At 37.3% G+C, this 25,893-nt stretch overlaps 1 protein-coding gene across 1 annotated transcript in view; it reads right to left on the bottom strand.

Annotated features, from left to right (window-relative positions):
• Nucleotides 1-25,893, bottom strand: part of CNTNAP2 (contactin associated protein 2) — a 1,870,188-nt gene that overhangs the window by 1,021,272 nt on the left and 823,023 nt on the right. Inside the window, exon 5 of the mRNA XM_014858430.3 lies at nucleotides 445-648. Coding sequence (XP_014713916.1) covers nucleotides 445-648 — 204 coding nt within the window. The remainder of the gene's footprint in view (nucleotides 1-444; nucleotides 649-25,893) is intronic.

Genomic DNA, 25,893 nt, shown 5'->3' with positions numbered 1-25,893 from the left:
GATCTCAGCTTGACCATCTTCGCCTGGGGGAAGACTTTCCTCGATACATGTTCCAATGCTGTCCTCTCTTGCCTCCGCAGTATCCTTTAACATATTAGCCTATTTAATTAATTTCATACTTCTCATCTTAATTTGGAGTCATTTCTTTCAATTTAGTTGCTTTAAAATGATAACAATTGATGATATATTGTCTGACTCCTGCACAAGTTTAGGTCATAAACTTCATGAACTCAAGGACCTTCTCTGTTCACCACTGTATCCCAGATGCTAGTATACTTAATTTTTTGAATGAATAAGTGTATCAATATATATCAACTATTATGGATTCAAAATTAATTGACAGCATAATGTGAACTGTTTTATAATTTACTTTTCAAGGATCAAGCAACATTACAAATGGGAATGTAATAAATGGAAAGAATGCTGCCAAAAGTCAGAACATACCTAGGTTTAAACTGAAGACCAGCTTGGCTTTTTTCAGTTCCAAAGTAATGTAATCCCCTTGCTGCCCCTCTCCATGTAGGATTACTCCTTCACTTTCAGTGGTTTTAAATTTCAAGGCAATGACATCTTTCAGTGTTTTCATCTTCTTGTTCCTGAATCTATACGGTAACACAACATGGCCATCAAAGTTGATAACATCAGCCCCTAAAATAAAAAATAAATAACATTTCAGTTCAGTTATTGTACTTGCCATCCTGTGTGAAATAGATCCACTTCCAACTGGTGTCTGCACAGAATAAATGAGAAATAAGTCTATTTCTGAGAAATCTGGAGTCCTGGGCGCTCGTTCTATTTCTTCTTTCAGTTTGCTGTGTGTCCTGAAGTGGACTATATGCAAAGTATTCATAAAGAATGATCATGGAAACCTCTGTTGATAGAAAATCATACTTCAATTGTAATACTGAGAACATTAATTCCAACACGATTTACATGCTTCAATTTCAACTTGGGAGTCTAGAATTTACTTGAAAGAAGTAAAATTTTTAATCCCTGCGGTATTATGAGATTTTAATGTATTCTTGGGAAGTGAAGCTAATGCTTATGATTTTTAAATACACATTTCACTCACAAATTTGCTTTTCTTTGACCTAAGAATGAAAGCACTTGGAATGCAGGGTTTGATGGCATGCTCATTTTTCTAATGGTTTGTAATTTCTGCTACATTTTTAGTAAACTTTATAGTAGTACTGAGAGTCATAGCTAACTGAACTTCAAGAGGCTTCTTACCATTTGCTCCTGGGCCTCACGTCAGTCTCAAAGTCCTTGTTACCCTCTTGCCTTTGAAATGGAGAATCAAGCTGCCCATATTTTTGACAACACTGAACAAAGCCATCCTCACTCATATATACATCACAAGAACAAATATCTAGCCTCTACTATGACTACAAAAGCTCTAATTCTGTTTTAGGGAATTTCATCGAAGACATGAAATTATATCAACTTTGTCACCATCCTCAGAACAGTTGATGGTGGAGATTCATTTCATAACTGCTACTTATTCACACCAGAAATGGAAAATGAGATGACCTTATTTATTATGCACTGTTAGTTAGTGGGTTTCCAATCCATGGCATGGCTCCAAGATGAGTTGTATTCATTGAGATCAAATTTTGAGTACAAATAGAAACTGAGTTACCATAATTAGTCCTTTGTCAGTAAAAATATTTTTAAAACCCATTTCTTTTAGCTTTTACTTTTGAATCATAGAAAACCTAGTCAAACTGGATAGCTCTAATGACTTTAGAATTACAAGCCCAGATGAAGCCTGTCTCTCAGTTTGGGGCAAGGTCTTGCTAAAGAACTCCACAAGGAGACCTTGGAGAAAAATAATAGCAAGTGTAAAGCCTGTCAGAGAAATATTTTCTCATCTCATGTCCTAGTTCTCTGGCACTTGTTTACGTCAATCACCATGGGGACCACTTCAGTTCCAGTGTAAGGAGGGTGTGCTGCCTCACGGCGGCTTCGGTGGAGGTGCTGGGCTTCCATAGCTCCATCCCCTCTGTTATTGTGCACTACTTGCCATTACAGGTTTTGCTCTTATCTGATTCTATAAAGTGAATTGTCATGAATACAGTTATTTCAAACATTACTTAAAAGTAAATCCAAGTTCTCCCTTCAAATCATCAACAGATTTTGAATACTTTAAAAAATATTTATCCTATTATTGCAAATATTTATGTTTTTAAATAGTAGTTTAGAGAACTGTTGCATTCTCAAAGTTCAGAAAGAAAAATACAACTTTGAATTTTTTTAAATTCTTACAGTCAATTCTTTACTATAAGACTTTCTATGGCCATAAAAAGACTTTCTTAATCCACAGAACTCTGTTCTCTGAGACTCTGAATCACAGAGGTTTATTTTACTACAGGGGAAAAAAAATCAACCATTACATTTTGGCTTCTGCTAACACTGCAAAGCCACTTAGACTTGAGCTTAATCATCTATACTGCCACAGTGGAATTGCAATTGCAATATCTTTCTCATCTGTGATGAGAGATAAAAGAGAGAAAAAGTAGAACCTGATTATCAGATCCCAGGTTGAATTATAATCCAGTAGTTGGTAGAAATTACTTTTTGTCTCTCAAAGTGCATAAACGACAATTCAGAAGGAGGGAGTAAATTCTGAACTCTAGAAAGTAATTTTGCAGTTAATTTCTTATCAGTAACAGTTGAATAATAGACACATCATTGTTTTATACACCTTCAATATATATTAATTGACATAAAATATTCCCCATTCATTTCTCAGAAAGTAAATGCTCCTTGAGTTTAGATAGAGGGAAGAATTCACCCCTCCTACGTTTTCTCCTAAATCAAAATCTACGTTCAGCTCCAGGCATAGAATAGTGACTTATGCAAATAGTCATGACTTTCTTTCTTTTAGGGCAATGGAAAAAGTGACAGGGAGAATGGGTATGATTTATTTCTTCAGATAGTCCTAGGATACTAACAAAACCATGAAGGAATGCCATTTGTGAGGATCAAGCCTCACCTTACAAATGGTAAGTGGTCAGCGGTCAGTTGAGAAACTGATAAAATGTTTTGCAGGCCAGATCTCTCACATTATGAAATCCTAGCTGTTCCTCCATGAATGGGTTAAATGCTTGCACAATATCAGCATGTGCCTATGAACTCAGAATTGGCTTTGAAATTACAAACTTCCTAGAAATCATCTATGATATATAATTTATGCTTAAACACATACCATACACTTTTAAGAGAATCTGGGATATTGTAAAATCCATCAGAATTTAGTTCCATTTCCTGCAGAAATACATTAAAATTTCATTTGACGTCTAATAATACGTTGTGCTTATTTTGGGACAAGCCACCTTTTTTCCCCCTATTACCCTGATTGCTTATCACTCCCCAGAATTAAGTTTTCTATGCAGTGATTAAATGTGTGTGGTTGAACTGTTTAAGCAATCTGAGCAACAATAATGGCTAGTCAAAAGTGAATGTAAAATCACAGTGCTTCCACAATTGTGTTTCTAACAATAACTCAGAGAGCTGGTAATGTGCCCAATTCATCAAATCGTCTTGGTAGAGAAGGCTTTTTGTTTTTTTTAACTTTCCTTGTTATCTAGTGTTTACTTTCTGAATCTGGGGATATTCTGATAAGGTATTTTGGAGAAGTGTTTATCATCTAAAGATTGTAATACTTTAAAAAATACCTTTGCTATATTTTTACTACAGATGCAATATACTTTCTTTGTTAAAAAGAAGTTAAACAATACAGAAATATAGACTGCAGAAAGTGAATCCGAAACTCAAGAGATCACTAATGTTAACGAGGAATAGCTTGGTTCATATCCTTCTATGAATTTATGCATAGATTTAGATTTTATGCATGCATTTATCTATCTATTATTAATGGGTAATAAATTCGTGCAGTACCTTCCCTGCATTTATGCATTTAGATTTTATGTATTTATCTATCATACGGAATAATGGAATAATCCATACATTATTATATCTGCGTGTGTGTGTGTGTGTGTGTGTGTGTGTGTGTGTGTGTTTAGAGAGAGAGAGGCATCGAGACAGGGAGGAGAGCATCATTTCATTTAGTTATAGTTGTACAAAATGTACAGTGATAGCTTGCATTTGGGGTAATGTAATTTTTATAACGTAGGAAAATTTATGTTTTAGCTAATCAATATATTTTATTGATCTTCATGTACTACGGCACTTATATAAAGTAAGAACACATAATTTGAAACTTATTTATCCTATTTATTTGAAAAAATAGAACACATATTTGAATATAGCACCCCAAAGTAAACAAATAAGCACTCTGGAATTACTTTTGCTCCTGTTTTTTCATAAAAATGTTTGCTTACTTGTAGAAGAACTGAGGACAACAGAAAGATTTAAAGAAGAAAATTAAAAGGACATAATTCCATTTTCCTTCTATAACCTCTGATAATCTACGTTTTTGATCATGTTAATCAGCATCTACAGAATGTCTGTGTATGTACACAGATATACAAAGAGATCATACTCTATACAGTTTTGTGTCTGGTTTTTGTTACTGAACATTACATACATATTTTCCTTGCCTGAAGTTTTCTTAGGACTAGAGTGGTGTTGGTGTTTGGACGGAATACTAGAGAGTTGTAGTGTCCCTCCCATCACTTCCTGTCGGAAGAAGCATGCTTCCAACACGACTTCCCACTAGGGATGGTGGTTAAGGTGATGTCTGCAAGTTTCTTCACTGTAATGTTGGTATATTTCCCTTTCCGAACTCTATCGTGTGTAAGTGAGTCACCAGGGAAGTATCTACATATATTATCTTGAATCTCTGTACGGAAGATTTATTCTGTGTATTCATTCAGTCAGTCATTTATATCAATATGGGAGCATGCATGTTTATCTTATCTTTGAGTTTAGTCCAATATGATTACTATTCAACTTGTTCCAGCTGTGGCCATTGGGAGCTCTTTAGGCTGGCTCCTGTGTCCTTTCCTCTCCTTCTCCGCCTCTTCCGCCTCTTCTCTTTCTTCTTCTCTCTCTCTCTCTCTTTCTAGAACTACCAGATGCTCAAAGCTCATCTTGCATTTTTCCTACCCTAGACCTAAAATCAGCCATTTTTCCAAGAAACTCTCATTTCTTTAGCGTAGAATGGTCTGGAGAAGCTTGCAGGTGTTTTTCTTTTCTTTTTTTGCTTTTCTTTTTATAAAGCACACAATAAATTTTCTACAAATAAATAAGTTGTAATTCTCCTGTATGATATGTTCTCCACATAAAGAAATAGATTACTGAGAGAAAAAGTGCGAAAACTTACAAAATGTTTCCTAGTAATCTATTTCACAAGGATTTGCCATGATTTTGAAACCTTCATTTTAATAAAATGTTTTGCATAAGGAATGACTTTTTAAAGGTAGTAATATCACAGTTAATATTTATTTAAGTGATTACTGATTACTACCTAAGTACACTGAAGTGATTGTGTTAATATTTAAGTGGTAATACATAGCACTTAATATTTTAAAATAATTTTTGCTTTCTGATAAAATTAATATATATTTACTGTAAAAAAATTTAAATGATATAAGAAAGTGAAAAAATAAGTCAATTTAAATTATTTCCAAGGACATCACATAGATATCAAAATACTGTTAATATTTTCTCTCTACATATATTATTCCAGTATTTTTTCCTGTTATTAAATATTTTGCCTCAGCAAAATTTTTAATGGCTACACATTATTCCATTGTCCACATGGACTTCAGTTTGTAAAATAATTTCCTATTTAGTACATTTAACTTCTTTGTAGTTTTCTATAAATTCAAACATTTCTATAATCAACATTCTTGTAGTGAGATTCTTGAGCACTTTCACAATCATTTTCCTCCTTTAAATTTCTGAAGTGACATCACTCAGTTAAAGACATTCATTGGTAAAGACGTGTATTCAGTTAGTATGGAAACTAACATTGCATAATTTATGTAAATAAATACCCAAATCACTTTCAAGAGTTTGAAATATATCTCTGAAACTAAATTTTTAAAATACTACAAGGAGGAATTTGCTTAGCTTTGCAAATTTTACATAAACACAAATCAATATCGTCTTTTTTTTTAAGTCAGATGTCAATGTTTTGGATACGTTGACCATTCTTTACAAAATAGCGTGCCTGCCATCTTCGCTCTCTATACTCCCCTCTATTCTTCTTCATAGCGGTTGTCTCTACCTGACATATTTATATGCTTCTATATTTACAGCTTCAAGAATGTATCCATCAGCGACAGTTTGGCTCCATCCTGAAGCCCAGTACTTAGAATAGTGCCTGAGAAACAGTCAATACTCATTACGTATTTGTTGAATGATTGCATGTCATCACTCAGATTTCAAAAAAATGGATTAAAGTATAATAAACATTATTAATTTTTCATTAAAAATTAGAATCACTAGATTGGAAAAATGGAGAATCATTCTGATCTACCTTAGAGCCACAACTACTAATATATCCAAAGTTTCAGTTGTCAGAGAAAAAGAATGGTAATATCACGTTCCTTTTTTGGGGGGTTGGGGGAAATTCATTCCATCATTATTAGTCGACTTGGTATTATTTAATTGACAGCTCTGGTGGAGCACTGTCTATCTCATCTCATCTCATCTGCACACTGTTTGATATGATCAATTTCTTCCTTCTAACCCACTGCCTTTTCTTTCAATGTATCTGTGGTTTAAACCTAAATAGTTCGAATAGATTCTAAAATGTCAATAACAGCTAGTTTAGAGTAATAGCAGCAAATGAGCCTCTTCCAAATCCCTTAAAACACGATCTTGAGATAGACTCAAAAAGTCACTTCTACTTTGGGAAAAATAAAACAAAACAAAAACCTTAAAGCCTCTTTTATGAAGGTCAGCATCTCACATTTTGTGCACTGTTTCTCCTTAAAATGTGTTCCTTTGCCCTTAAGTGCTTGATAACTCACGGTAGAACGACGACAACAATATCAGAGGAGTCTGATTGCATTTCTCTATAAAATTTGAACTCCAATATCCAACTGTCTAAAAGACTGATCCACGTGGACCTTCGCAAGCATATCTACCTCTACTTACCCAAGACATAATTCTTTCTCTGGGCCCCATGCTCCTGCTCTTGTAGCCATTATCCATTCTCTCAAGACAGAGATCTAGGACTTTCTTTAGCTCTTCCCTTTTTTGTACACCTGCATTCGGTCAGTTCCAAGTCCCGTGAAACTAAGGACTTCTAAAACTAAGTACTTTAGCTCACTTTTTATACACACTACCACCAGGCTACCATCATCTCACCTACTGTCTATTGCATTAACATTGTTTGTCAATGGACAATTCCCATCCTCCAGCCTTATTTCCCTTAAATCTATCCTTTGCACAGAAGCTAGAAAGATCTTTCCAAAATAAATTTTTTTTTGCTGCAAAGCTCTTCAGCAGGGCCTTCAAGACCTTCAATGGTAGAGCTCCTGCCTGCCCCGACAGCTTCACATTTTAGCACCATCTTTCTCTTTGTGTGCTAATGAAGGTGAACCCACTGGTTCCCTTGCTAACCTCACCTAGTGCCTTTCCTCATGCTATGCTCACTTCCTTCAACAAACAGCTATTTTTTTTTAATCTGCTTTAAGTTTAAGAATGCTCTGAGTTTCAGGTAAACCTCACCTACTAGAAAAGCCGTCCTTGTGAAACATCCATGCCTATTGTTCCAGAGCATCCTGGCACACTTTTATCATGTCGCTTCTCATCTAATATTGAAAGTCGCTCTTTATGGGTCTGACTTCCTCTGTGGACTTCAAGCTCTCCTAAGGTACAGACTCTAAATTGTTCAACTTTGTATTTCTGGCACAATCAACACGTCTTAAACTGATCTGAACATAATTGGTATTTGAGACAATAAGACAAAAGGAGAACTCTGCTGTTTTTATTTTCCTTTGAAACCATACCTGGTGCAAGAAGTGTACTCTCTAAAAGTACAGACTTACGTGATTTAATGCCGTGCATGTATATAGATATTACGACTGTGGCTTTCTGATATGCATAAATACTTTACAACTTGAAATGCTTTCATTATTCTCATACTGGAGTTGTTTATAAGTAAAAAACTAACACATTTAACTCTAGCATGAGTTTAAATACAAAATACGTGTTTTCCTTTAAATTGAATGCATTTAAGAGAAACTTGCCTATTCTAAGATTTAAACACCTTTTAACAAAGTAATTTTACACTAACTTGAGATAAATATTTATTGATATTCTATAACGAAGCATAATGGGCTTGCTCTTATATATCTTTTTTTTTTTAAAGATTGGCACCTGAGCTAACAACTGTTGCCAATATTTTTATTTTTTCTGCTTTTTCTCCCCGAATTCCCCCAGTACATAGTTGTATATTCTAGCTGTGGGTCCTTTCAGTTGTGGCATGTAGGACACCACCTCAGTGTGGCTTGATGAGCGATGCCATGTCCGCACCCAGGATCGGAACCAGCAAAACCCCGAGCCGCCAAAGCGGAGTGCATGAACTTAACAACTCGGCCATGGGGCCGGCCCCTATATATCTTTTTATAATTGGATTATTTCATGAAAAGCTATAATATATATGAGTCATGATTGGCTAATCCTGTGGTTGGCCCACTTGCATAAGACGCAAGGAAATACTAGTAATTTTTTGAAATTATATTATTCAACATCAAAGGACAAAAAAACTCAGACTCTCCCTCCTCCTCCCAAAATGGTCAATCACCCACACAGACACACACACAGACACACACACACACACACACACACACCCCCCCAGAGAACATCAGAAAATCAGAGTGATCCACTTCTGACCAGGGTTATAGCTCTAATATATCTGATAATGCAGAGATAATAAGCAATTTCTGAAAATCAGCATAAAATCTATTTGTAGGAAATCCATGTGGAAGCTATTTTTATTTATTTTTGTAAATCGAAAAGTCAAACAAATTAGACTTGCCTTCTCTGTGATAACATTGCTGTTTACTGAAAATAGCTCTACAGCTTTCCACCATTCACAATCTATTTTTCTGCTTGGGAAAAGACTATCTAGAATTATAAATCCTAAGTAAAAAGTCCACAGATGAGGAAAGGTATCTGACATTGAGAAATACCCCAGGATGCCTTTTGATATGAATTATTCCTAACATTTATTATAGATATTTTTTTTTTATCACTATTCAGTTAAACTTCAGCTTCTAGTTTCATTGAAAGCATTGTTGTCAGTGTTGGGGTCAAATTTCAATACCATATAGGCTAAAGGATGGCAATTTGATGTAGGGACTTGTTTTGAGGCACTGTTTTCATGCAATTTATATAATACTGAGGAAAAGATAAATTATCCATATTAGTAAACGGGGAATGGTGGACACAGAGGGGGTTCGGGGGTGTCATCCACCCTGGCCATCTCTCTAAACTGCTCTGGCTTTCTTCTGCTTCCTCTCTGAATTAATCATATCTTTTAATTTTCGTATTCTGATGCTTGACACCTGGGGCTTTGCCGACCCCAGAGGGACTGCCCCTCCCGGGGTTAGCCACTTCCTACAAGCCCACTCTCCAAATACAAAGTAACCAATCCAGAGCCCACGGCCCAGCTGTCTCCTCTCTCAGGCTGTCACACTCCAGGCCACTATCTACTTGCCCTAATCACTCCAGGGTCAAGTACCAAACAACTAGGGCCAGTCCCTGTGCCCCAGAGCCTGCTGAAATTATGTAAACTAGCCAATCCTAAACCTGCTTACCTGCCTCACTCATTCCTTCCTGCAGAAATCACAATAAAGGCTCTTGCCCATCCTCTCTCCTCTTCCCCTGCCTCTTGACTGACTCTGGTGCTTCACTTTGTGGCCTCCCCAACCCCCCATGGCGTGAAGTGCCCCCCCTCTTTGGAATTGTGAGTAATAAAATATCCTTTCACTGGCAGTTGTTTCCTGATACGTTGGCCTTACTATATCTTAAATTTAAGAAAATGGTAAGGCCAACATATCAGGAACTACATTCTATACAGAATATACTATATTTTAAAGCACAACTGTTAGCCTTGCTATACTTCAGATACACTATATTCTAAAACACCCTCTACAGAAAATTCCCTGACTATATCTTAGAAAAGAAAAGAGGAGAAAAAATTGAAGTTTTGACCAAACAAGAGAAAAATCTTGGAAATGTTGGCAAGGATTTTTCCATAGATCTGCAAAAGGCTCCTTTAGAGAACATTTTGGAAATTATTATCAAATGTCTGATATCAACTGGCACTCATCGAAATACCTTCTACACCCACAGCGTTGCACCAAGAATGTGGGGCCTTTGAGGAAAAGGGGTGAGTTTTAAGAAAGAACTGATAGACGAGCTCTCTGGTTGAAAAAGAGAATTCAGATTGAATAAGAATTCCAGACAGATGGGGGAACAGTGTATTCAATTGCTCTAAAGAGTTCAGTAGTTCTGTGTGATTTTAATATCTAAGGTTCAGGGATTATGGGCAGGGTTACAACTGGAAGATGAAGGACCCAGTGCCCCATGTGGAAGATACGGGCCTGTGTGAGTGATGCTGGTGTCCTAAGGGGAAGGCACACATTCAGATTTGTCTCTTGGAAAGATAACTCTTGTGTTGACGTGGGAGAGTGGGAGGGGGAGAAGAGAGAGCAAAGACCTCGCCTCAAAGAAGCTGAGGGTCTAATAATGTTGACGAAGTTCACACTAAGCCAGAATTCAGAAGATAATTGTCATTAAAGAATGCAAAGCTTTCCCATGATGCATTGTTGCTGCCCAGAATTCTGAGGTAGCTAAGGCTTCTATAGTGACTGAAGACTTTCAGATGAATGCTTATAGTGCAGTTTCCTCCAACAGTATGACAAATCCAATACCACAAAAGCATTGAGACTTATTTTTCTGGTGAGGAAGATTGGCCCTGAGCTAACTGTTGCCAATCTTCCTCTTGTTGCTTAGGAAGACTGCTGCTGAGTTAACATCTGCACCAATCTTCTGCTGCTCCATGTAGGATGCCACCACAGCATGGCTTGATGAGCAGTGACAGGTCTGTGCCTGGGATCCAGACCTGCAAACCCCGGACCACCAAAGTGGAGCCAGTGAACTTAACCACTACACCGCTGGGCCAGCCCCAAGCATCAAGACTTTTAATGGAATTGAAACTACACTAAAAACAAAAACAAAACATAAAAAATCCCTTTGAAATATTTCAAACATTTGAATTCAATTATTTGCAGCACCCTAACTTTTAGAAAGAATCTCGTTTGCTGCCTCTTTAACCATTCCACACAGTAATGCTCTATCTCATTCAACCCATACTTTAAAAAGAATAATAATCTAAAAACGTAAATCCAATATTTTTCTAAACAGCGTACACTTTCCCAACAACTTCTACAAAGTTTACTGGACAGGCAGCAATATGCTCTAAATAACTAGTGAAGACTGTTCTTTTTATTTATTTTACTGTCTGTCCTTTTCTGAAAGCCAAATGAGTTGCTACAGATGATTTGTACTCACTTGCAAGAGATGGGGACATATGCTTAGTATGTTTGCAGTTTACGCGTAGGATGTGGTACATTACAGCTTCCCTTTATTTTTGCTTTGATTTCATATACCTTTGGGTGCATCTTTTACCTCAAACATAAAATAGGATTAATAAAGCTCAGAACGTACACATGTTGTGACATAATGTGCTCTCTTCTCTCCGCCAGAGCAGTTGGGTCCTGTCTGGTAAAGCACTAAACGAGGCTCTGTGGTCTGGTCGTCAACACACCTCAGCGACTTGGGCACTGGAGGGAATCTGATGCACGGTGAGCTTGGGTGCCGTCCATTACTTCGTGACACCCACACACCTACTGAGGCCCTGGTGAGCTGGCTGAGTTAATTCATTTCCATAAATGAGCAATGCTCCTACCACTTGTACAGAGAACTAGTCCTGACAGGGATAAAATAATTGGAAGCTCCTGAAATTAGAAGTCATAACTTCAGTGCTCGGAGGGGACAAGCAGGTCATACAAATCAGTGATGCTGGCTTGCTGTAAAAACCATTGATCTGTCTTTTACTTTGTCACTTTTGATAGCGATATGGGCAACAAAGACCGTACTCTCTCTGATTAAAAGATCAACAGGGAAAAGATGCTAAATTAATGGCTTAAAAATTTGGTCTTGATGGTGGAGAAACAATAGGAAGTGTTTGGGACGTGTTATGAGTATAAAGGAGGTAGTTTCCTTTCACCTGTAGCAAACTGAAGCTATGCAGCAGTTCTGGTGTTATTCAAACATGGAATTTTCAAGAAAGGTCAATAATCTAAGATTGTAATGAAATCTCCCTATTTTTAAATGTTGAGCAGCTGATTAGGGGTTGTATTAAGCAAAGGCTGCTAGCTAATGCCCCACAGATATGTTTTATTTGGCCACACATCTTTTTAAACTTGAAGACTGTCAAAATATAAGACTAAGTGGATCATAACAAGCTTAAAAAAATATATTTATTTTCCATGATTTCGTAATTTACCTGTGAATTACTGCAATATGTATCAACAAGGAATTTTATTCCTCAAAATACAATTTTTTAAGAAAACAAGTTGGTTAGTGCTAAATAAGTACAGTGGATGGGTTAAAAAAACAATTTTTAAAGGTATCATATGATACAATGATATACCTCTATATGCTACCATAAAGCTACACAGGGAAGAAGGAAGGAAGGATGGAAGGACGGAAGGAAGGAAAACACCATAAATCTGAGATTCATTCACTTAGAGCACTGAGATTTTGGATAGAAGACTTTCTTAAAAAGAAATATGTATACTTTTTGTATGTGTGAGGAAGATTGGCCCTGAGATAACATCTGTTGGCAATCCTCCTCTTTTTGTGTGAGGAAGACTGTCACTGAGCTAACATCTGTGCCAACCTTTCTCCATTTTATGTGGGATGTCGCCATAGCATGGCTCGATGAGTGGTGCCAGGTCCACACCTGGGATCTGAACCCACCAACCTGTGGATGCCAAAGCAGAGTGTGCAAACTTAGCCACTACACTACCAGGCCAGCCCCCAAATATATATATTTTTTAAAGTATTACCAGTTACCAGGTATAACCAATCCTTCGTTACTGGCAGATTCTATATTTGCAAATTTGCCCACTCACTAAATTTGTTTGTAGCCCTGTTCATGAACAAGTGCAGAAGGGCAAAACATTGGAGCCCCCTGATGCTCACATTCCCAGCCAAGGTGGGACAAGGCAGTGCTCTGCCTTCTTGTTTCAGCTCTCACTCTACAAAAAAGCGTCCCTTTCACAAACTATTCAATGGCGTGCTTTTTGCATTTTTGTGCTTTTGTGGGATGATTTTGCTGTTTAAAATGCCTCTCTCCCAAGAGGAGTGTTGCAGTGCTGTCTGGCGTTCCCAAGCTCAAGAAAGCTGTGATGAGCCTTCTGGAGAAAATACATGTGTGAGATAAGCTTTGTTGGGCATGAGTTATAGTGCTGTTGACTGTGAACTCAATGTTAATGAATCAACAATACATACCAGATAATATGTTTTTAAACAAAAACACAAATAAAGCGAGGCTAGTATTGATTGGTTGACAAAGATGTCGTGACCAGAGGTTCACAGAAACCCAACCTGAATTTCCCCTGGGAGCAGTGGTTCAGTATTTGCGAATTCAGTCTTCAGGGCAACTTTAGAGAACATAACTACTGAGAATAATGAGAATTGACTGTATTTACATGGCATTCATTTCTTTAAACAGGAAAACGAAGAATCATTTCAAACTACCACATATATGGACGTGAAAATACAATAAATAAATGTTTAAATTATCCTTGAGGAAAATGATGAACAAGCTGTAAATCTCTTCATAGATGAGTGTAATGCTACATGGTGTCATTTCATACATGTTCTACTTTCTTCTTCCCACTGCTTAGACATGGGGGTTAGCACATGCAACTCACACGTAGAGCTTACAAAGGCAACCCCCTCATTCCTCACATGTTGACTGCAATGAAACTCTGTGGGTTACGTTTCTAATTATTGCAATTCTCTAAGCACTTTATGATGAGGATTAATTTAGGCTGGTTACTTTTAAAAACTGCAGATTACAAAGAGGCTCTGAGGTATGGAATTTGCTTGCCCTTTGATGAGACACATTTGCATTTGTGAAGGAAGTCTCCATCTGTGGGGGTGTCTCCCTCTCTGCACCAGGAGGAAGGGGGGATGGCCTTATCTCTAGAAACTCTTAATAGGGACAACAAGGACTTAAGTCTTGTTTATTGTGCTTGTCTGGTAACCTCATGTAGCTGACTACGCCCACCACCAACATCTTCCTTTGTCTTTAGCTAAAGATAATATTTAAGGTGGTGGCTTCTGCCATTTACTTAATCCGGTTTGATTCTTATCTAAAAGTTATAGGACCACCCAATAACCAGACTCCACCTGCACTGATACCATTTTAACAACTTTTTTTACATATTCTTTCCTTTGTCTTGTAAAGAGATAACTCACACACCTATGCCTTAAATTTAGCCCTACTCTCAACCCATGTTTGCAGCAGCAGCAGCTCCTCCTGCCCGTGGGTCCTGTCCCCATGCTATTCCACACTATTCTCTGAATAAAAGAGCACTACTGCCAGACCTTGAGAGTCCAAGAAATCTTTCTTTCGACTCCTCAGCTCAGTGACCCTGCATCACTTTATACATAGTAAATCCAGTCTTAGTAGCACATCAGTGTTGAAGGGGTTCATAACACGTCACCCAAAATATGACTCTTTGGTATGTTGATTATTTTGAGCTGAAGGTACCTGAGAAACAGCAGAGGCAGGAAGGGCTGGCTCATCTACCCCTTTCAACCTAAAAGCAGGCCATAACATTTGCCATGAAAAAGGTGCCTTTCCGGTCCCAGGAAGAGAATAACAACATTCTTATTACCAGACACTAGGGGTCAATGTCAAAATGGGAGTTGGAACCTGAACAAACCAAGCTAGTCAAATAACCCTCATCTTCAATTAGTTTCCCCCAAATATTTCCCAGTCACTATCTCAATGTACTGCCCTAGCCCAAGCCCCTTTGTCTTGTCACATCCTTATAATTTATCATCCTTTATTTAAAAGTATATAAGCTTTTGGGCATAATGGCTTCCTTGCATCTTCATTTTTCTTCTGAAGATTCCCAAGTACACACAAAATATTCAATAAAATTTGTATGCTTTCTCCTGTCTTTTTAAGTTTAATTCTTAGGCCCAGACACAGAACTCAAAAGGGCAGAAGGAAGTTTTTCCTCCCCTCCATTGCGTAGAATCCCACAGATTCCCTGGGAATCACAGGATCCAAACCACCCCTCCCATTTCCATTTTCCATGAGGTAAGGCAAGAATTTTCTTTTTCATTTAGCCATTTAATTATTGCCTACTTTTCCTGATGTTATAGGAAATAATTCTCTTGAAATTTACAGCATAAAAATACATATTTTATTGAGTCTATTAGAATGGGAAAATTAGTCTGTCTACCATCTAAACCCTAAATTACACTAAGGCTATAAATAAACTTGACATTGACTTCTTATATTTTAAGAATTTTAGGTATTCTTTTGTATAATTTATATGTTGAATTTCTTTTCCTAACATAAACTCAGGGTTTCTCTTGAAGAGGTATAGCATTTTCTTTTGCATAAATGCTTGAGCTATTGAAAATATTGGAAACCCATTGGTGAAGGTGCAGAATTTTGTAGCCTCAAGAAGGGGATTAGTTTGAATTCACAAAATGTAAGGGCAGACAAATGTCACAAATTTACATTAACTTTAGGAAAGTTTTGTTTTTGGGGTTTTGTGTGTATGTGTGTGTGTGTATGTATGTTTTAGAGGGCTATTAAGAAAGGAACTGAATTTGGAAATAGGACACATTTTGATACAGTGCCTACACATCCTATTTTCAACTTTCTGCTTTTGACATTTTTTACAGTTTAGGTCAATCCTGACAATTTATGCACTTCCCAAGGCGTGACAGATATAATGCTGTTACAAGTGCTATTTATAGTAGGGTGGCTAAGTCCTTAAAATGTCAATGGTTGAGTTTCTCTTAATGTGCACCTACAAGCAAAGCACAAGTCTTCGTTCTAGGGAGATAAAGGGCATGCTGAGACAGGAAATTTAGTAGAAAATTAAAGCGATGCCAGCTTTCTCATGACCCAAGAAGTATTTCATTGAATCAGCAGCATTATGACCATGCCGTCAGACTCCAGGAGAGCCCTGGACCGGAACCCTGGGACTTCAGACCCACCCTGGCCTATCGCCCTGGGAGAAGTCAATTCCTTCAGTAAAATGAAGGAAGGGAACAGATGATCTCTCAGATTCCCTTCAGCTCCAAAATTAAGCATCTCCTATTCTGAGTGACTTGGTCAAGCTTGCAAAGAACTATACACTTATTTTTAATGTTGGATTATAAATTAGATTCTAGAATGGCAGAATTCTGAATTTTAGAGCATATTCACATTTCTTGATTATTTTAGAACGTTATCAACTGGACATTCCCAAAGGCAGTTTTAAAACGTAAAATCCACAGACACTGAAACATTTTCACCAGTGGCTACTTTGGACAGATAAAATTTATATACAATGTGTCAAAACTTGCAAATTGGAGCGAAAGTATTACATTCTAAACACCACATATAATTGTCCATATTGTTAACTCCTTAAAAGAAAAGAAATAATCATTTACTATATGGAGGCTTCCAGAAGTGAAATCTAACAAAGTAATTTATAATGGTAGATTAATAGTTAATTTGCATTCTTAGTGCCTTGATAATGTTTAAACAGACGCATAAGTAGCAAGATTGATTTATTTAAACTCTAGAACATGGGAACAAAATTACTTATCTGAGTAAATTAAGGAAAACGTTCATGGCTACCAATATGTGTGGCCAGTAAGAATGAATGTATGACCTTGAGCAGGTGTAAAAGATCTGGTCGCTTTCAGCTGTAACGTGACATTCGTCTCTCTCTTTTCACTAGTGTTTAGTCTGGCACAACAGCACAGCTCTTGTTGTAGATATCAAAGAATTGCAACATATATACTGTTCCTTATCTGTCTTCTTTACTAAATCAAGATCACCTTGATGGGAGGGGCTTTATGTTTTCAGTGCCACTGATCCTGGTTCACGGTAACTGGAGAAGTGACACAAGGATTTAGTTAAAACTGCCAGCATTCTAATTCCCGCCAAATCACAGAACTTCTTTAAGCCTCAGTTTCTTTGATTGTCAAAAGGTGAAGGTAATGACATAACATGCTTTATAGAATTGTGGAGATTGGATGAATTTATACATGTAAAGCATTTAAAACAGCATCTGGTACATTGTAAGCTGCTAATAAACATTAGCTTTTATTGTTACCATATATTGCTTTCATTTAATTGATTTGAAATAATGAATATTCTAATCCACCCACTTGGGAGCATTGACTCAGGCCTGGAAAGAGAGCATTAATAGATTTAAGACAAACTGGGGAGCCATGTTTGCTGACTACAGGAACCACCCAACTTCCTGTTCTCTATTTTTGCTGCCTTCATCAATGTGGCGTATTTTGCTCTCCATGAGGAAGGCAACAAAATACAGAGAAATAAAGTAAAAGGGAAATAATAAGTGTTTCAGCCTACTCTGTCTCTTCTCTTCACTGTATTAAATAACATTTCAGGACAAACAAGTGTTTTGGAGGTCTTGTGGCCCAGCCCTCTCACCACAACCTGACAAACCTGAGGGGCAGGGTCAAGGCCAGGGGCCTGTCCCCACAACTTTAATAAAGATTTTCAGACTGAGACGTGAACTCAAATCCCTCACTGGTGATTCTGTCCACAGCAGCATAACAGAAGCCATAGTTTCTTTATAGCTCCTGAATTTGCTATCCAGAAAGCAACGAATATTTATTGAATACAGGGATTCACTATTAGAGCATTTAGTTGAATGTATGTATTAAATGTAACTTATGCTTTTGAACATTTAAAATGACCAAATTTAGTTAAGTCTAGACTTTTTGGCAAAGCCTTCCTTCCAATTTTTGTACTTTAGGACTTAATTTGACGAGATTCTGAAGAATTGAAGATGAAGAAAATGTCTCAACTGCTAAGTTACAGTGCTGTGGTTAAGAATATATTAGCTAAATCAAGTAAAAAGAAAAGAAAAACTGCAAAGTTTCAGACATATGTGAGAAAAGCCAGACAACATTGTTTTTCCCAGTGGCTCTGTGGCAAGTGGCACTGGGTACTATTTATAAAGGCTTCATACATAGCACATGGAGGCTTATAAAGAAAGCGTTACAGACACCAACAGAGAGAGCAGAGTGCAAAGCCTAGGATTGGTGGCAACAATAAAGTAAGAAGGGCAGGACCCTGATGACTTCAAACTCCTAAGCAACTGGTGCTGATACAAGATGTTGAAGGAGTGGGAGACCCAGAATAAGCAGAGAGGCCGGAATGAACTATAGCATCAGCTGGGAGACAAGCAACTCTGTCTGCAGTGGCAACAGCTGGGGTAGTGTGGTTCCAATGTGACACGGGTAGAAACCAAGCTCCCTTGTGGTATAGGTCCATGCCCGGGAGCCAAATCCAGGTCCCCGAAGCAGAGTGCGCCAGACTTAACCACTAGGCCACTGGGGCTGGCCCGAAACCAAGCTCCTTTGAGCTGCACCGTGAACACATCTTAGGTGGACAACTGGGCCCTGACAGCATGCCAGGAGAAGCCGCCTTGCTTTTCAGAACAGACAGATTTTGGACCTGACACAGCCTCTCAAGACTCAATTGCTAAACCTTTAAATACATACTTTTTAAAATAATATTTTGGAAATGCTTTTGTTTATGAGTGACAACTGTGTATTTTGTCACTTAAATTACCTTGTAAATGATATGATTTCAAAATTTAGAAAATATTCTTTAGTTAAAAATATAAGGTTAAGAAAAGAGCTTCGCAACTTTTAGAAATGTGTTTTTCTTCTCCAATTTCTATTTCTCTTTTCAATACTCCTCATTTTGAAAGTTACCACAGAGAAGCTCTAACATTTAGGTAAGGAGTATTCTCTTTTCCTGTTCCGAAAGTTTCACTGTCCCATAGAGATCCTTTTCTTTATTTTTCAAGATCCAAGTGAGACTTTTTTTCCCAAAATTTGGAACAACTTGTTTGATGATTTGACAAATCTTTTCCACTTGAAATTTAGAAAAGTTTTGGAATATGAATTAGGAGAATGAAGGTCAGAATTCTGGGGTTAGAGAGATTCATGAGTGCAAACAAGAAATTTGTTCACAATCCAAATTCTGCTCTAAAAACTTCTGATGCACTATAGTGAAGGGATGACCACATCCCTTTTGATGGGTTTTCCTACTAAATAAAGCACAAACAGCCACTGTTAATATTGCCTACACTGTGTCTTCAAATTGTTCTTCCAGGACTGAAAATAAAATGCTGTTTCTGTGATATCCATTTTATGACGAATTCCATTAAAAACGAAATGGAAAATGTCAAGAGACTCGTAGCCAATAGTAACACGGCCAAATAAGACATGAAAATGTGATACAAATAATTACTTATAAATATATAGCATACATAAATTTACCACTCTGCCTGCGCACAAACACACATGTGTGTACAGAGATCATTCCTACATCACTTACACACATCTGTAAAACAAAACAAAACAAAAGCAACGGAAATGAATGTTTCTCTTTGGTGTCCTTCTGTTTCAGTGATTGTCCACTTTCCCCCACCTATGTTAACAGACACATTGTAAAGTATCTGATGTAAGAATTCACATTAAGACATAAGTATCTAACGATGCTTAAAGTTTTAAGAACTTCAATGGGAACAGCATTTAAGGGAAAGAAATGCTCCAGAGGGAACTTGAGGCCCCAGCAAACAGATAATAAAAGGCTAAGCTGATTGGAAGAAGAGTTCCTCAGTCTTTGAAGTTCCACCATGTAGACAGCAACCCACAATACCGGTCATGGCGAGAACATATCTAGAACCACAGACACAGTTAAACTCATTGATGTCTATTTTCTGTCAAGGACAGCATCCCTTCCAATCACAGCAGAGACAAGAATAAAATCATCTCCAGTATGAGAGGATAACAGAGACAAAAGTTAACCCTATGTTTAGTTTTGTAAAGCTCTGCATTATACAGTACTTTGCTGAGGTTTTGCCTGTACTTTGCTTGGATGATCTTTTATCTTGTTAAAGATGAAATCAATTGTTTCCCAGACAAAAATTATCAGATAGCATTTCCTGAGGAAGGGAGTGTGAGATTAAATATTTTCTGTGGGTATATCTAAAAGAGCATAGTCATAAGACAATTTTCTATTATGCAGGACAAAAATTTAAATTGCTTTGTTATTTTCTCTTATCACCTTCACTCGGCTTCTCTGTATCTATTTCCTTCTTTATTTCTTACTCTTCATTGTTTTCTTTAAACTCATTCTTCAAACCTCTCTTCTTTCAAAACTCGTTAAGCCGGGAGATATCCTTATTTTCCTAATTAAACAGTGTGATTCAGTATTTTCATTATATCCCCATTAAAATGCCCCTTTAATAATATCCCCATTAAATTTTTCTTAGAGTTTATGCCACTGATTAGTATTAAATTTGAAGACGTTATAATGAATTTTTGTTGGAACTTCCAGTAGGAAACTACCTTCGGTAACACGTCTCAATGGATTTCTTACCATTTCAAGTTGTGTTATAATGAGGCTCCAGGGTGTGAAGGCACATATATTTGCAAAACATGACTACTATTTGACTTACAGAGCTTTCGTGTGTATGTAGTAGCCACATAATTTCTACAGAAACACATAAAGCATTTGGGTTGTACATGCAAATGGTTTGCTCACTGCTATTTACTGTTTAAATCTCCAGACCACTGGATCAGAGGATGGCTTGTAAAAAAGTTTCTGAATGATATAATGGGAAGCAATACACTTACAAAATGATTAGGCATAAAAAGAATTCAAAAATATACAACAATCAGCTGTGAAGGATTGCCTGGATGACATACAGTAAAACTTTCACATTTACAGAAAGAGTCCACGTATTTCTTGCTCTTACAAACAGTAAGCGTATGGTTGTTAGGAGAGATATCAAATATAATATTGTTTCCAGCACAGACAAAAGGGATACAGCAAAGATAATAATAACAGGAGATGGGTAACAAATTCATTAAAGATGCCATTATTTCCAATGCACTTTTCTTAAGCAAATTATTTGTTTTTCTTAAATCAAAAGACACTCACTTGGAATTATGTGATTTATTTATTATAAACAAAAATATATCTGCACAGCAAAGGAAAGCATCAAAAAATGAAGAGGCAACCTACTGAAGGAGAGAAAATATTTGCAAATCATGTAGCTGATAAGGGGCTAAAATCTCAAATATATAAAAAACTAATACAACTCAATAGCAAAAAAACAAATAATTCCATTAAAAAATGGGCCAAATATCTGAAAAGACAATTTCCAAAGATGAACAGATGGTCAACAGGTACATGAAAAGATGCTCACCATCATTAGTCATCACTTGGAGTTCGCCTCAGGACCAGATGGACACATAAAGAAACAAAAGTGGTTTACAAATCATCGGGTTAATAAATCAACTAATGGATATCTACCCTGCCTTGAACTTTTGTTATGTGTGAAATTAAATTTCCTCTTTTTTTGAACCAGTTTGAGTCAGGTTTTGTTACAGAAAACTAAGGCAACCTTAAATGTATATTTTAAATTTTCTCCTAAAAAGATGACAATTGTTCTCTTTAAAAGCACAGATGAGGAGGAACGCCCTATCACCTGCATCCCTCTAGGGGGTTGGAAATAAATGATGTGGTGGAGGCTGCTAGCTATTATCAAAAGTGCAAAGGAAAGCTTATTTTAATAATAAAAATTCAAGTTTTAGCTGGGTGCATGGCTATAAAACTGACACTATTTTGGATTCTCCTGTGCAGCTAGATGCAGGTGGCCATGTGATCAAATTCCGGTTAACGGGATGTGAACAGATGGTGCATACCTGTTCTGGTTCTGTTCTCAGTAGAAGAGTAAGCCCTATGAACACAAAAGTGGATCTCACCCTCAGTCCAAAGAGACAGTGATGAAATGCCTCAGCAAAACTTAAAGAAAAGGAGAATGTGATTGCCCCAAACCCACTGTTCTTTAGTGATCAAAGTCCTTATTTTCTTCTTCCCTCTTTGTGGTGCCAATTAACATTTAAATGGCAGCAGCCCTCCCATATTTCCTCTGCTGCTCAAAGTCCAGGCAATGGTTGACTTCAACATCCCTTATATGCTTTTTTGCTAGCGACCAATGGAGCAATTGTCTTTCCTCCTTCAATAGACCAATGAATGAGTGATCAAGGGCCATTTTGAATCATAGTCTGCCAGTTCCATAAACATTCTCATTCTGATCCAAAAAACTATTAGCCAGAGGCAATTGATCCCCTAGTTCCCTCCTTTTTAGAGCACCAGCATTGAGTCATCTCATTTGGTTTCCTTCTAGAGGCACAAGCTAAGCATGGAAGACGACGGCTGCGGAAAAGTAGTCTCAATGGTCATGGCACAAGATGGGGCTCATCTAGTCTGAAGCTCATAATATTCCTATCATTACAAGTTTCCTTTGATAAAGAAATGAGGATTACTTGATATCCTATATTTTAAGTCATGAGTGGTTGAGATTACTAGTTTGAGTTTTGGCATAGACTCAAGAAAGAAAAATATAAACTGCATTTCTTGAAGGGAAGAGTTAGGTCTTGTATCAAGATTTGGAATTGTAGGGGAGGAAGACTTTTCCTCTACCTAATGTGGGTTCGTCTGGCCGGAGAACGAATTAAATTCACATGAGACAGAATAGCAAGAGAAAATTAAACAAAGCTTTATGAGGACCATGGCCTGGGGCCTTTCTTCCCAAAAGAAGAAAGGGCACCAAAGAAGTGGGGTGCACAGAGTGGTTATATACCCCCAAACAGGGTGTTTCACATATGATTGAAATGTCCCTCCCACAATAGTCACAAGATTGTCCTGGTGGCACAGCGCTTGATGGACACAGCAGGTAGTGGGTCTGCTATCTCGGCGGGTGTAACAGGAGGCAAGTCTATTGTCTTGAGCTGGGTGGTCACAGGTGAGCGCAGCAATCAGTTCCTAGCCTAAGGAAAGATGCTTAATCCTGAAGGAAACGCCAACGTTGGGAGTGGGAGGGAAGTCAGATACAGGAGGTTACCAGACTAGCACAATAAACAAATGCAGATTTAAGTCCTTGCCTTTGGCATTGATTAAGAGTTTCTAGAGAGAAGGTCATCCCCTTCTTCCTGGTCCAGAGGGAGTATCTTTACAGATGGAGAGTTCCTTTACAATGTAAATGTCTCTTACAAAGGGTAAGTAAATTCTACTTTTCAGTTGCTTTCCTGTCTGCAAAGAAACCAGCCTCAAACAATCCTCATGCCAAAGAGACATATCTTGGGGTGGCCATTTCCAGGTCCCCACAGAATCCTATATGGAATCCTATTGGAATCCTATAGAAGCTGATGAGGGACAATGAGACAATATGGATATACTTTTTCATTAATTTGTAGTCATTCATTCAGGTGCAGTTCAACTATCATCTGATTATGGAGCACTGCCTGACACCATGAAAACTGTTTCTTTGTGAATATCACACCTTAGAGTCCTTAAATCGTAGCATTATAGTGTGTATAATATACAATATTACTGTCTTTTCCACCAGATTACACAACCCTTGAGGACAGAAATTCAGAAATCATATTTTGTTGAATATATACTACATTGATTTCACATGAAATATAATTTAAGGGTTTGTTTAATATACAAGAGGAAGTTAAAAATGTTATGGGTAACTCTCAAGTTAGTTTAACTTTCATTTGTATCCCTTCACTCTTTCTGACCTTTTGGCATCCTTAGCCAGTCAGCCCTTGCCTATGGGTGAGGAGGCTCGAAAAGCTAGGGAGATGGAAGGTGCTTGAATTGACTAGAAACCAAATAGCAAGATCGTGATCACTCATTGACATGAGGCAGAAAAATAAGAAATAGTTCAGAACTTAAATGATGCAAAGATACACCACTCTACGCTACCATAAAACTACACTCAACATAGCATACTAGTTGAAAAGTAAACGTTTTTAGACACAACTGTCTTTTAATTGCAGTTGCTGACTCTAGGGAGACCCACTATAGCCACAAAGGTGATTTTTTTCTATTCTTTCGCAATGCATTGACTAATCTATTCAATTAATCAACATTTATTAAGTTCCTTCCATATGTGGGCCACGATGCTGGGGGTACAAAGATAAATAAGATGTATAATCCAGATGTAAAGTACAAAGAAAAAAAATCTATGTACCTTTGGAACAACTAATAAGTGTTTCTCTTAAATAATCATTCCAATGTTTCCACAATAGGGGATTACCTTGAAACCTTCATTCTCTTATCCAAATTGCCTCCAGACATAGCTGACATGGTGATTTTTGGAATATTCACAAATGCAAAGGATCAAGTTCATATCATACAAGAAGAGACAGGGAGCGATCCAGTTATAACATCAGCCACTTTCTGTTTGGAAGGATTGACTTCTAGCTGGGTGAATGTCATGTCCATCAGACCTTTTTTTTTAGGCTAATGTGTTCTAAATAACCAACTAATAGCAAATAAAGCATATAGCTATGGACAAAATGAACTAGAATTGGAATTCTGATTCTGCTACTCACTAACATTGTGGTCTTTTACAAGAAATATCACTTTTCTGAGCCTGTGTTTGAAAAACGTGTAAAATACATGTGATGCTGATGACACATGAGGGTAATCATCAGGGGTTACAGATGCTGTATGTGAAAGGAGAAACAGATGGTGATTCCAAAAAACAGAAGCTGTGTAGTTGTTGTTGTGTTTGATGTTGCTATTGCTTTTATTATTGTCACACAGACTATACTCCATTTTTTGTCCACCAAATGATTCCTATAAAGTAACCAAAAAGTCAGTCTAAGTCAGCCCTGCTAAGACGGTGGCTCTTTTGAATATGAGTTTTTCACTGGAGCTACATCTCAAAGTGCATATCCTACTAGTTGAGGGATGAACAGTCAGCTCTGGGAGGCCCACAGTGTGGGGGCTGGAAGCACTCGCCCTGGAATTAGAGTGTCTGAATTCATGCTGAGCTCTGCTCCTTCCTAGCTGTTGGATCTTGAGGACATTATTCAACCTCCTTGTGGTCTCAGTTTCTTCATCTATTAAAAGGGAAAAAAATAATGTCTACTTCCTACCACAGTTAGTGAGGATTAAATGAGTCAAAACATGCAAAGTCTTTAGAACAATGCTTAGAAAATAGTATGCATCAAAATACGCTGGTTATGTTTTATTACAGAGGACAGCACAGAGTAAATTAAGGTTTAGCATCAAATCAAATGAAACAAGTAAAGAAGAAAGAAGATACATTATAAATTAGACTAGATAATGAAGCATTTTTTTAAAGATGAAAAGTAGGGAGACAAGAATAAGGTTGTCTGTGCTAAACCATCGTGGCCATGGGACCTATAGCTTCTATCTGGATTGCAGCCAAAACAGAACCTGCAGACATCAAGCAAGATCTGTTAAGAAGTAGAGAACACCAAGGTGATAGAACTTTAAAAAATCTGTGCTTTCAACAGCTTCAGAATTCCCTGTCTAATCAGTAACAGCTTATCAAGCATGAGATGGGAGAAAAACAATCATCGGGGCTCCAGATGGAAATGTTTAATGCATATGCCGTTTACAGGATGAATATAAATTGCAAACATGGTGGGTTTTGGTTAATCTGCTGAATAAAAAAATATTGAATTTGTTCTACTTTAATTAATGAGTAACTGAATATTTGATACAGCAACATGCTTAACTCTTTCACAGAAAGTCAACTGCCAAGGGTT

This window comes from Equus asinus, chromosome 1 (genome assembly GCF_041296235.1).
Source record: "Equus asinus isolate D_3611 breed Donkey chromosome 1, EquAss-T2T_v2, whole genome shotgun sequence".
NCBI classification, from domain to species: Eukaryota; Metazoa; Chordata; class Mammalia; order Perissodactyla; family Equidae; genus Equus; species Equus asinus.
Note: the sequence above shows the minus strand (reverse complement) of the source record. Positions and strands in the feature narration are given on the sequence as shown.